The 13,926-nt window shown below is 43.8% G+C and overlaps 1 protein-coding gene across 1 annotated transcript in view; it reads left to right on the forward strand.

The window, feature by feature from the left end:
- The first annotated feature begins 371 nt into the window (after positions 1-371).
- LOC112315958 (DNA damage-induced apoptosis suppressor protein) overlaps positions 372-13,926 on the forward strand; it is a 43,859-nt gene continuing 30,304 nt past the window's right edge. The window contains exons 1-3 of the mRNA XM_024572614.3: positions 372-472; positions 2,712-2,777; positions 4,511-4,614. Coding sequence (XP_024428382.2) covers positions 4,595-4,614 — 20 coding nt within the window. The 5' untranslated portion in view covers positions 372-472; positions 2,712-2,777; positions 4,511-4,594. The remainder of the gene's footprint in view (positions 473-2,711; positions 2,778-4,510; positions 4,615-13,926) is intronic.

The following is a 13,926-nucleotide window of genomic DNA, read 5'->3' on the forward strand; positions in this document are numbered from 1 at the left end:
CCTTGATTCCCCCGACCGCCGTCCCTGCCATCCCTTCGAGCAGCGCCCCCGCACCGTCTTCCCGGCTCCGCCTATCCCCTTCAGCCAGCTTTCAACCTCCTTCCTGCCGCCCCGCTCGACTTCCGTGCGAACGGCGCTCCCACCCCTTCCCAGGAATCCCAGCTGGCTCCCTGGGGCTCCAAAACCAACTTTACAGACAGTGCTATTGCTCCATCCGGAAAAACTTCCCAAACCTGCCTCTGCAGCCAGTTTGACCGAAAGGGCTGTTCGGAAGTGTTTACCTGACATCCAGGTTAATCTCCACCCCCGGCAGCGCCTTCTTCTGATTGGCTCTGACGAAACACGTCCTAGGCGTCACTTTCGACGGAAGAGGATGAGGGAGATTCGATTGGAGGCCGCTTGGCGTGCGGCCGGCTCCTGCGCGCTGGGTTCCTGAGCGTTCAGGGGGTAGGGTCCGCGACCTCCTCCTCCGGTGAGTAGCTGTGGGAAGAGGTTCTCGGGGAGAGCGAGGGCCGGAGACTCCTAACAAACACCTGAACGTCATTATGAATGAGACCCGGAGCATCTTTGTTATTTTTTTACTGGCGTTAGACTTTCTGTGCCAGGGCGGTCTTAAGTGAGAGTTGAGAGTGAATAAGACAAGCATTTTAATTTTAGATAGTGCTGTGGTAATCACTCATCCGGTGTTTATTGATCATTTATTGTGGTGTCGAGTTGCACGCGGATGGGAGTCAGGAATTGGAAATACAGAAAAGGAAATGGTAATACTCCAGCTTTTGAGGTGCGCAGAGATAAATTTTCAGCTAGCTGCTATGCGACAGTAACGTGCTAAAAATGGGTCTTTTCCGCATTGCTTTGATGGCCCGGAGGGAAGAGTGATTAGCTGAACTGCGTGCTCAATCCAGAAACAAAAGGTTTCTTGATTTCTTCCTTATCGCTCACATCTAGTCAGTGGCAGTGCCTGCTACATAGCTATGACAATAGTCTCCCAGCTGGTTCTCCTTCTTTCAGTCTTGTTACTTTCCAAGCCACTCTCCACACTGCCATGCTGATAAAGCTCAAATCTGACCAGGGCACTCCGAATTTAAAACTTTTCAGTCACTGCTGTTTTCCCCCCAGATTTAAGTCTAAATTTCTTAACATGGTTTACAGGGACCTTCTTGTCTGGCCTTTCTCTACCTCTCCAACTTTTTCACCACTCTAGCCCTAGGTTACAGCCACACAGAATTAATGTTTAAGTGCTTCCCTCCTCTGTGCCCAGAACTGCTAGGTACTGTGACTACAATGGTTAACAAGGGAGACTCCTGACTTAATGGTATGTAAACCATTGACGGATGGACTTGAGAGGAAAAACAGGGGAGCCTGTTGGAATTAGGTTGGTCTGAGAAGGCTTCTCTGAGAAGTTGACAATTAAATTGAGTCTTAAGAGATGAGAATGATCCAGCCATTCAACAGAGGAAAGAAAGAACCTTACAGGGTGAATGGGTTGTGCAAAAAGCCCTGAGGCATCTTCATAGTCAAGAACCTAAGAAAAAAACAATGTTTCTGGAATATATTCAGAAAGTACAGTTGTGTGATATGAGTCTGGAGAGATTGGAAGAGAGCAGACCACTTAGGAGCCTAATGCAGCAGCGTAAGCAGGAGATGATGATAGTTTGCATTAAGGTGGTGGCAGAATACGGGGTGGAGGGTGAATGATGGTTTTTAGTTATGAAAATAGACTCCAGCATTTACCTATGGGTGTTATGTGGGACTTGAGGAAAACAGGAATGAAGGATGATTCCTAGGTATCTGGTGTGAGTTACTGATGGAGAGTAGTGCCATTTACTGAAATGGAGAAAAGTACAAGAGGTTAAGGGGAAACTAAAAATTAAGGGTTTTACTTAATTAAACCTTGAGATTTCTATGATACATCCACATACAGTTGGCACTCAGGTAAGCAGTTGAGATACGGAAGTCAGGAGCGTGTACCTTTGTGGCACTTCATTGGCAGTTTACATTGCCTTAGCCAGTAGATTATAAATTCCTTGAACACAAGAGCGAGCCTGTTTTTTCTGACTGTACGCCTGTCCCCTTCCGCATCCCTAGAATGGTACTCTACCCATCACACATGCAGTGGACAAACTGTGTGTTGTGTTCACTACACACAGGGTAATGTTTCAAAAATATTTTTCACCAATAATTCTCCAGACAAAAGAGGTTTTTGTTTCTTTGTGTTTTGCTTATTTCCTGTCTCCTGCCTTCCTCTCTCTTCCTTTTCTAGAATTTTCATATAAGGTTAGTAAATCATTTCTCAGGGACTTGTTATTACTGCCTTTAGAAGAATTAGTCAAAGTGTGTGCCATTAGATATCACCTTAATTTCTATTTATGTTCCATAGGTTAGGTGTTTATTCTATAAAACACTTTTGTGTAATTCCTCTCCTCTGATCATCTTTGATAATAGTTGTAAATCATCATTTGTGAAGTTATCGGACCCACTACTCTCCCAGAGCTGATGTGACCAGACCCCCTGCTATCTCAGGGAAAGATCCCTCCCATCACTCACGAGAACCAGAGGTGATATGACCCCCAAATCTCTCAGGAACAGGCCTTTCCTTGCACTCATAGGACACAGTTGATGTGACAGGACACTGTGCTTTTATAGAATGAGACCCCAGTCCACACTCACAGAACTCAGGGCTAATATCACAGGTGCTTCTACTCTTTCAGGCTGGACTCCTCCCCAACCTCCCAGAATCCAGAGATGACGTCAAAGGATTTCCCATATTCTCTGAGGTGAGTCCACATTCCATACTAGATAAACAGAGCCTGTGTGTAAGAATCCCCATCTCTTTCATGAGGGACCTCACCCCATACTTATAGGACTCAGAGTTGACATGACAGGATCCCCAACTCTCAGGTGGGACCCCTCCCAACACTCAGAGAACCCAGAGCTGATGTGGCAGGACCCTCTTTGCTCTCAGACTGGAAGACCTCCTCACACTCAGATGCACGCTGCCAGGAAATGCTTTTCTCTGCTGCCATCTAGTGTACTGCTTGGGGTTAGCACCTATTTACTAAGCATCTTCTCTTACCATTTTGCAAGGACCCAAGAATCCCCCAAGGCACCTTACATCTTCCCAAGCTCAGGATGTTTTATATACCCACAGTGGTAGGACCCACTACTCTCTCGATGGGCGTTCTCCCCATAGTAACAGAATCCAAAATTAATGCAACAAGACCTAGTTTTCTCTGAGGTGGGACTTTTACCAAACTCATAGGACCAAGAGCTGATTCAATTGGAACCCCTATTGTCTCAGAAAGAGACCCCTGTCTACTCTCACAGAACCCAGAGCTGATATGACACTACTCCTTACTCTCTCTGGTGAGGTCCCAGAGCTAATTTTACAGGACTTTTTCTCTCTCGGGTAATACTCTTCCCAAAACTTGAAAGGACCCAGAACTGATGTAAGTGGGTCAGGTACTGGCTCACAGTGGGAATGCTTTCAATACAGTGTACAGTGCTACCTAGTGTTCATATTTGTATAAAATTTTTTAAAGATTTTATTTATTTTATTCTTAGAGAGGGGAAGGGAGGAAGAGGGAGAGAAACATCAATGTGTGGTTGCCTCTGGCATGCCCCCTACTGGGGACCTGGCCTACAACCCAGACATGTGCCCTCAATGGGAATTGAACCAGCGACCCTTTGGTTCACAGGCCAGCACTCAGTCCGCTGAGCCACACCAGCCAGGGTGTGGTTGTAAAACTTTTATTTAAAGTTTAAAAAGTGGGAGTAAAGAGAGCCAAAGTTTTGTGCTGGCATGTTGATTTTAAGCTGGTTGTTAAGAAACAAAAGACTAAGAAAGAACCTATAATTCTCATCTCATTTCTTCCTAAGATACTTAGTTGGAGAAACCTGGTTTAGCTAGGGAACTTTATCATAATCACCTTAGCTTTAGAAATCCAGACTCCAAGCAGGCGTTTGTTGACCCACTTACCTTACTTGCCCCCATGTCCTATTGTTTTCGGCATTGTTTAACAAAGTGTAACCTGTCATATGCCCTGGATGGTGTGGCTCAGTTGGTTGAAGCGTCGTGCAGTAACCAAAAGGTTACAGGTCAATTCCCAGTCAGGGCATATAGTTAGGTTGCAGGTTTGATGCCCTGTTTGGGCATATGTGATTCCTGGTCCAGGCATGTACAGGAGGCAAACAATTGGTGCTTCTGTCACATTGATGTTTCTCTTTCTCTCTAAAAGCAATGAAAATATGTGCTTGGGTGAGGATTAAAAAAAGTTACCTGAATAACACCCATTTCACCTCTAAGGCCTAAGACCCTGTTGCCCCATTTTCTAAAATGTTCTATGTACCCAATATTACCTCATTGTCTTTGCTGGCCATTTGTATATAAATTCACCTTCACATATATTAAACTTTGAATTTCTTCTGTTAATCTGATTATATTAATTTGATTTTTAGCCTAGCTATTAGAACTTAGAAGGTATGAGGAAAATAATTACCTTTTTTTCAGCCCGCATAGTATTGATGAGCCTGCCATGTGCAACTAATGTCTGGGACACTGCTGACTTCCAGAGACAGCTGCAGCTGAGAGATCATGAGCATCGCGCGGCAAAGGTGAGCATTATTCTTGTTTGCTTTTTCAACCTTCCTGGTCTATTTCTGCAGTGTTTGGTAGAATTTAGAAGTGCTGTGAGTTATTTTTCTCTCTTCTACATTTACATTGTCGTGAAAAAATATTTGTGAAGCTAGCTGCTTGGACTTAGAGAGTCATGAGTTTTCTTTATTGGGTCTGGGTCTGTTTGCATCTGGCAGCTGTGGTCCAGTGTCCAGCATCAGCTCTGGAGTCCGGCTATGAGGTCTTTGTGACAGATCTCAGTTCCATCTCCAGGCTCTGTGGTCTCGTGTCAAATCTGTATTCAGCTGTGTGCCTGGGATCTGGGTCCCTTTGGGTGTGGCTTTATGTCCTGGGTTCATGTGTGGGGTCCGTGTGCAGCTCTGGCTCTAGGGTCTGGTGTAAGAGATCTGGTATCTGGCATTCAGGGTCCGTTGTCTGCTTTTGAGTTTGGGGCCTAGAGTCTGAGGTCCAGATTTTGGCTCAGGATCCACTCTGGAGTCCAGGTTTCACAGTCCAGGCTCTATGTCCGAGGTCCAATCTGGCTCTGAAGTCAGATGTCTGCCAACCATTGGTCATTGTCACAGCCACTAGGAGTTTCCAGGTTGGGGTGCAGTGAAGAAGGAAATTGTATTCAATGCAAATAGCTCAATTGTGATACAGCATGACTATGAGAACAGCACAGTTGTTGACTGGCTCGATATTGTTACAGATGAATTATGAAGCCGCACAGCTATGGACTAGCTCAGTAGTGCTACTGCTCACTAGTGAAGCATCATGGCTGTGAGGAGGCCCCAGGGGTAAGGCAGTCCTGGAGACAGCTCTGCTCCACAAGTTCTTGTCCAGTTTTGCATTTCTTCTATACTCCCCTCCATCTAGATGTCTTCGTCAGTCAGTTCAATGAGAGAGGAAGTATGGGGATCAGTGGTAACTATACCCTGAAGTACGGTTTGTGTGAAAAGCCTGTGTAAAAATGACTATTAAGCTCTGTCTAATAATAATTTTTTTAATCCTCACTTGAGGATATGTTTGTGAGTCATTTTTAGAGGGAGAGGAAGGGGGAGAGAGAAAAGCACTGATTGGTTGCCTCCCATACATGCCCCAACCTGGGATCAAACCCACAATCAAGGCATGTGCGCTGACCGGGAATCAAACCTGCAACTTTCTGGTGTACAGGATGATATTCCTGTAAACCAACTAAGCCACCCAGGCAGGGCTGTTTTTAAAATACTTGATGCCAGTCATCTATCAGGAACCCTCACTTGTAGGCATCTTTTTTGTTAGGATCCACATATCTGGTATGTGAGTTGCACAGGGGATCCTGCCTGGGATAAGGGTTTATGGAGATCTAGAGGCTAATATTCTATCTCAGCTCCAAACAGCTATTGAGAAGCAGAAGATATGCCTAGGGAATAAGGTAGTAGAGACCTGGTAGCAAAATCTCCATTCTGGTTCAAGTCCATTGCGTGAAGCGCAGAGTGGGTGCCTGGATAACAAGGCTAGGACAGACCTGGATGCTTCGATATTTCTCCATCTACTCTCCAGTCATCATGTTAGGGGCTGAGGAGGGTGCCTGAATAAGGAGGTAGCAGAGACATGGGGGGGAATTATCATCTGGTTCCTGTCAAATGTGTGAGGGGTAGAGTGGGTGTTCAGGTTAGGGATGAGGAGAGAACTAAAGGTAAATTATTATCCCCTCTTCATACAGCTTGTGAGGGGCTGAGGGGGTTCTGGGTGAACAAGCAAGGAGAAATCTGGAGGCAAAGTCTCTCCTGGCTCCAGCAATTGTGTGAAAAGCAGGGGGTGTCTTGAGGTTAATGGTCTAGGAGAGTCCTTGAGCTGAATTCTGCATCTCTGCTATGGCCAGCTTATGTGAGCCAAAGGGGTTGCTTGGTGAAAGCGACAAGACCTGGAGATGAGTACTGCATCCTAACTCCACCAAGTATGTGATGGGCATAGGGTGTCCTGGGGTCAAGGTCGAGGAGAGACCTGGAGTCAAGTTTTTCATCTCAGATTTAGCCTAGCCAGTGCTGGATAGTGGAGCTGGGCTGCTTGGGCAAAAGGGTGATGAGAGACCTAAATGCAGTTTCTCCATCCAGTTCCAGCCAGTCTGTAACAGGTATTGGGGATGCCTCAGGTAAGAAGCAAGATAAGACTTAGAGGCAATTTCTCCATCCCATCTCTAGCGTGTGTTCAGCCTGTGTTTGAGCATCAGAGGTGATGCCCAGAGTAAGTGGTGCACTTCAGCCAGCTGGAGATCTGTGAGCACTTTATTCACTGTGTTTTCACATGAGCATTTTTTTCTGAATGAGTTTCCTCTGGGACATGTCCCCCGGCCCAGTTTAAAGGAGCATTTCTGGTGGGACCACTTTTCATGAGCAAATCCTGTGTACTGGTTGCCCAGGGACATTTTCTTTGGCCCAAATTTAAGTGAGAACTTCCATTGTGGCCACTTTGTGAGCACAACTTCTGGACTAGTTTTTCAGGAACATGTCCTTCTGGCCCAAATTGAGTACTTCCTGTGGGACCACTTTTTGTGAGCACTGCCTCTGGACCAGATTTGGGAGGGTGCTACTTCCTGTCACTTTACCTGAATGAGGAACATGGTGAGTAGCCAGTAGTCCTGCTGCCATTTGCAGACATTTGTTGGCTTCCATTCTGAGAGAACTTGCCTTTCCTCAGCATCTGTCCTGGGAGACGCCACCAAGGGAAGAAAAGGTGAGGGGATACTTCCTGTGTGCAGTGAGGGGTTTTGGTCTTCAGAGGACCTAATAAAGGGCTCGGTGTGGAACATGATGAGTTTTTCAGTTAATTTTTAGTGTTGTTTTCCACGTGGCTTCACACCAGTGCATGAGGGCGGGGCTGGTCCTACCCTGAGGGTTCTAGAGGGACCTGGGTGCAAATTCTCGTCCCAGAGTAAGGGGTGCAATTCAGGCAGCTGGTGTGCTGTGAACACTTTGTCCAGGCTGGTTTCTCCTGGGCATTACCTCTAAAAAGGCGAAAGATTTATACGATCTGAAGAGGAACCAGAGTATGTGAGCGTTAACTATAGACTGGTTCCTACAGTGCACATCCTCATTGCCCAATTTAAGTGAGCACTTCTGGTAGGAACAGTTATTGTGTTCACTTCTCTGGGACAGGTTTGCTGGGCCTTCTTTTAATGGCCAGTTTAAGTGAGTACATTCTGTGGGACCACTGTTCATGAATGCAGGCTAGGGACTGGGTTCAGGAGTACACTGGTTCTGGTCCTGGTTTCCGTGAGCATGTGGAAGAGAGTGAAAACTGTCCACTGTGGCTTCAGGCCATGTGGCTGCATCTGTTCTGAGGAAACTTGGTCCACCTTAAGGCTACTGCAGCTCTGGGGAAAACAGACTGCGTCTGTACTCAGATGACCTACCATTTCCCCCAGGAGGCACTGCCAAGGTTTCTGTCTGCAATGAGTGCTGAGGGATGGGGGCAGGGCTGTCAGTCCTTCCAGGACCCAGCAGAGGAGTGTTTGTTGTGAAAAATTGTTGGGTTTTCAGTTTTTATTTTATTTTTTTAATTTTATTTATTTTTAGAGAGGGGAAAGGAGGGAGAAAGAGAGGGAAAGAAACATCAATATGTGGTTGCCTCTCATGCGCCCCCTACTGGGGACCTGGCCCACAGACCAGGCATGTGCCCTGACTGGGACTTGAACTGCGACTCTTTGGTTCACAGGCTGGCACTCAATCCATTGAGCCACACCAGCCAGGGCTCAGGTAGTTTTTAGTGTCATTTTGCCTTGGCTGTCCAGGGTTCTCAGTGCCATTTATGCAGGTTCCTTTTGGGGTTCTCCATTCTCTTCCACTGATCCACAGGTCAGTTTTTATGCCAATACCAAACTGTTTTTGTCACTATCATTTTAGTGGTACTGTGATGTGGAAAGTCGGAATTTAAAAATCCCACAATGTCTACACCACCCTAGTCATCCACGACACCCAAGGCATAGTGGCTTCTAATACAGTCTTCCCACCCTGCCTTTCGGTGACATGTGGACTGCTACAGGGGGGACTAGCCTCACCACTTTTGGTGAACTGGGCCTGCATAGAGCTTCATCTCTGTCATGATTTTGGATTTCTCTGCTTTTCCAACCTTGTATTGGCATGGCTGCTTCAAACAGTGATTTACTTGACAATGATTTCAAAATTCCAGAAAACTTCCCATGGCAGTACAGACACTCTCTCTGCACTCAGACTCTCCAGCTGTCATCCCTTCACCGCACTTCCCGTGGAGAACTATAGTATGTTTCTTCCAAAGCAGGTGCGCTGCCCCAGGGAATCACTACGTAACACACAAGTGTGGAAATCATAACAGTTTCCACATTAGAATCCAATCCACAGTCCCAGGTCACCTTTCACTTGGGCCTGTGAACTTTGGTCATCTATTGTGACCAAAACAGGCAGGTGTTGTCATTAAAACACACACATACAGATCACTGGAGCAGAATGGAGAACTAAAAAATGAACCTACATGAATGGCGCTGAGAACGCTGGGCAGCCACAGGCAAAATGACACTGTCCCAACTGTGTGAAAGTGTCTTTTTCCATTCTGGAAGCTACTACTCTTGCCAAGACTTTCCCTCGTTTTCACAGCCTTGGTGGATTTCAAGTGCACAGATGACTTCATTCTGGGTGGCCTTTTTGCCCAGCTTCTTTCATTTAGAATGTTTTCAATATTTATCCATGTTGTAACATGTATCAATACTTCATTTTTTCATTGTGATTCATCATATGCAATGTAACATTTACCATTTAAACAATTTGAAATATACAGTTCTGACATTAACTATATTTACATTATTATGTAAATATCATCAACACCATACAACTTCAGAACTTTATTTTCCTTAAATGAAACCATTCATTAAACGCCAACTCCCCATCCCCATCACTTGGCAACCACATTAAACTTTCTGTCTCTAATTTTGATTTCTGTAAATATCATATTTATATAAGTGGAATCATATAATATTGGTCTTTTGGAGACTCTCTTTTTTCATGTAGCATCATGCCCAAGGTTTATCCATGTTGTAGCCTGTCAGAATTTTCTGTTTTTAAGGCTGAATAATACTCACCTGGGTTTCTTCTGGTTATTATGAATCATGCTGCCATGAATATGGGTGAGTAGATACTGGTTGAAATGTTTCGGTTATGTGCCCTTAGGTGGGATTGCAGGGTCATATGCGAGGTCTCTGTTCCAGTGTTTGAGGCATCTCTGTACTGTTTCGGGTGCAGTGAAATGGTGCAGCCACATTTGTTCATTCATTTACATGTTGATGGATATTTGAATACTTTCTACCTTTTGGTTTTGTGAACAGTGCTGCTATGAGTTTATTTTATCACCAGTTTTCAATTCTCAAGGTATATAGATATTTACAAGTGGAGCTGTTGAACCCTTTGGTAATTTTTTGAGGAAATGCCAAACTATTATACACACAGCCTGCACCACTTTACATTTGCAAAAGCAATGCCTAAGGGTTCCAATTTCTCTGTATCATTGTCAACACTTGTTATTTTTAGTTTTCTCGATTATAGTTTTAGTCTGTGAAGGGGGTATTGCATTGTGATTTTCATTTGTATTTACATTGTGACTGTGACATTGAACATCTTTTCTTGTGCTTGTTTACCATTGATATGTCTTCTTTGGAGAAGGGACTATTCAAGTTCATTTTTAAAATTTAGTTGTCTTTTTGTTGATGGATTGTAAAAGTTCTTTGTTCTGGATAACAGAGTTACAGGAAGTATAATGTGCAACTATTTTCTTCTGTGGGCTGTATTTTTCCTCTCCGTTTAGCTTCTTTGGATGCACAGAAGTTTTTAATCTTGAGGAAATCTCATTTATTTATTTTTCATTGCTTATGCTTTGCTAAATCTTAGGTCATGAAGATTCAGTCCCATTTTCTTTGAGCGCTAATGCTTTTACCCCTTATATTTAAGCCTTTTATTTATGTGAGTTAATTATTGAATGTGATATGGGGAAAAGGTCCAATTTGAACTTTAGGTGGATAGTCAGTTGCCTAGCACTATTTGTTGAAAAAACCCTTTTTCATTGTTGTCAGCGCTTGTCAAACATCAAATGACTAATGGTTGATTTCTGTGTCCTCAATTCATGTACATGTAGTTGTCTACATGTACAGTCATGGGTCGCACCTTTGTGTTTCAGTCAATGACAGACCTCATGGTACCATCCGGATCAATGTATGAGTCAGTCTGGAGTTCTCTCTGATGTCTACAATTAGTGTGAAAAATAGTGCAGATTCCAGTTTGCTGTGACGAAGATGGTTGACAGGTCTGACTCTCCAGCAGTCGTTAATGAGTAGAAGTCCAAACCCTTTGGTGGCTGAGTGATACGATCCTCTTGAAGATCTTGCACCTGTTCTCTCTCCTTCCTAATCCTGAACTGGAAAACCAATTACTCCCATAATTCATGCCATTCTTGTTTGTTGGTTTAATTTAAAACTGTAACATTGCCCCATGTTCCCAATAAAGGGTGAGAACAGAACCAAAGTCAAAAATAAAAAATAAATAGTAGCTGCTTGCTGTTTCTGTTCTGATTATGGCACAATCAAGCTACCTTTGACCAGAATGTTACTGGTTTGAGAAGTTCATCATAAGGACCCTTTGGCTGTAGAAAGCAAAGCAAATACCCACACATTGTCACGGGGTTGGGGGTGAGAAACAAAATTCATTTTCTGGCTCTGAGATCCTAGGGTTTAAATTCTGTTTGAAGGTGAAGTTCCAGTTACGTACGAGTTACTCATTTGTTTGATTCATCAATTTTTTTTTTCAGGGAAGTTTCTAGATGGGAAGATGGACAGAGATTATTTTTCTCTTTGAAGACTTAAAGTTATGAACCACTCTGGCCAGCTGGCAGGAAAGACAACAAAAGTCCTCCAAATGATGTTCAAAATAAGGAAGGGGTGAGATAGCTGGACTCAATATAAAACCCGTGTTGTTGCAGAAAGGTGAAGAGTGTGTGGCTGATGCTGATACTCTCTTCAGAGGGAGTCATACAGACACCATAAAGAGACCATATAATTCAAAGCCCACACCAAGAGCCATTTAAAGTGTGAGTATGGCCCTGACTGGTGTGGCTCAGTTGGTTGGAGAATTATCCCATAAACCAAAGGTCACAAGTTCAATTCCCAATCAGGGCATGCACGAGGCAACCAATCGATGTTTCTCACTGTCGCTCCCTCCCTTCCTTCTGGAGGGGAGATAAATAGAATGACAAGTTATAAAAATAAAAGCCATAAGCCTGGGGTGTCAAACTCATTTTCACCAAGGGCCACATAAGCCTTGCGGTTGCCTTCAAAGGGCTGAATATAATTTTAGGACTGTATAAATGTAACTACTCCTTAACAGTTAAGCAAGAGCTCGGCACTGCCACCGGGTAGAAACAACATGCCAGGCCAGATAAAACAAGGTGGAGGACCAGATTCGGCCCGAGGGCCTTGTGTTTTGCCACCTGTGCCATAGCTATAAGAGATGATTTGAGATGGTCATTAATTAGGCTTACTTAATTTTAATTGCCTTTTTTTTCTTGCTCAAAGTCAGAGAGAGTATCAACATTCAACATTTTAGTAAGAACAAGCTTTTTCTTTTATCAGAAGTCATCAGGCTGGGGAATTGGTAGAGAGGGTCAAAAGCTGCCGACCAGCATGGATGGATTGCTGACCATCCAAAGCAGAGAGTAGCAAGAAGCCTCTGGGAGAGGAAACTGGATGCTGCCTGTCCTGTGGAGCCTTCTCTGCCCCTGTCTCTGTGAACTGGCTAAGTAAATGGGGATTTATTCCCCCAGATGGTAAAAGGGTTTCCTGAAAGCTGCAAAGGAGGGATGGGGTAGGAAGGTGATGGGTCAAAGTTACATTAAAAGTACAAGTAGGTATAAGACATTGAACATTAATTGGTTACTCTTTTTTTAAAAAGAAGTGGAAAATATAACAATTAGGGACTGATTACACTAGAATAAAACTCTACTAGATTTAAGCATATACCTTTCTGTGTAGAGATTTATTTAGTTGGAAATTGGTGGCCCCTGGTTCAGGATTGGCTTCTCTCTCAGCCCTTTTATTCTGCCCTGCATTCTGTTCCTTAGGAGAAGTGATGTAGATGCATTTCCTCAGTTCACTAACACTCTTCCCTGGTGCTTAGTGAAAGCGCTTGTCTTCTATCCTTTGAGTCTGCTTTCTACCACTTGTTTTGTGGCTGATGTTAAATTGATAGTTGCAACAAGATAGAGGGGTTTTTAAACCAGGGATTCAAGGGTCCTATACATGAGCCTTGTCCTGCCGCAGCCCCCTGTGCACCTGCTCCCCTCGCCTACCACCCCACCGCACCCACCTCCCACAGGGCACAGGCAGTGATGCCCCAAGGGAAGCCAGTTCATGGAAGCCAACGTCACCCCTCAGTGAAACCCCATGCCTAGGGTTTCAGTTTTGGGTAACAAATTCAGTTTCTTGACTTGACATAAGATGTTTGTTCAGCCTTTCTGGAGGGGCGGGAGGGTATTGTGTGCCAATTTTTTAAGTTGCATCTTTCAAGAAATCTGTCCCTTTCGTATAAGTTGTCACATTTGTTAGCCCAAAGTTGTTTATAGTGTTCTCTTATTCTTTTAATGTGTACAGTCTGTGGTGGCAAAACCCTACACATTAAACATTTGTTACTGATGTTATTCATGTTCTCTCTCCTTTTCTCATGAAAATTCTTTTTTTTTTTCAATCCTCACCTGAGGACTTTTTTCATTGCTTTCAGAGAGAGAGAGAGAAACATTGATTGATTGTCTTCTCATATGCGCCCCCAATGGGGATCAAACCCCTACCCTGAGTATGTGCCCTGACCAGGAATTGGACCCACAACCCTTCAGTATATGGGATGGGATGATGCTCCAACCAACTGAGCCACACGAGCCAGGGCTCTCAAGAAATTCTTGATAGAGGACCATCAGTGTTGTTGATTTTCCTCAAAGAACCAGATTTTTATAATTTTCTCTATTATCTGTCTCTTTAATATAACCTGTTTCTATTCATATCTTTATTAATAACTTTCTTCCACTTTAGTTCTTGCTTTTCTAGTTTCCTCAGATGGAATTATAGATTTTCTTTCCTAATTTATGCATATACAAATTTCTACTTACCAGTCCGTTAGCTGCATTGTACAAATATTGATGTTATATTTTAATTTTCATATCAGTACAAAATATTTTGTAAATTTTCTTGTATTGGGTCTTTAATGACCATGAATTATTTTTAAAGGTATAGTTTTATTTCCAGATCTATAGGGTTTAACTAAATA

Source organism: Desmodus rotundus, chromosome 5 (assembly GCF_022682495.2).
Source record: "Desmodus rotundus isolate HL8 chromosome 5, HLdesRot8A.1, whole genome shotgun sequence".
NCBI classification, from domain to species: domain Eukaryota; kingdom Metazoa; phylum Chordata; class Mammalia; order Chiroptera; family Phyllostomidae; genus Desmodus; species Desmodus rotundus.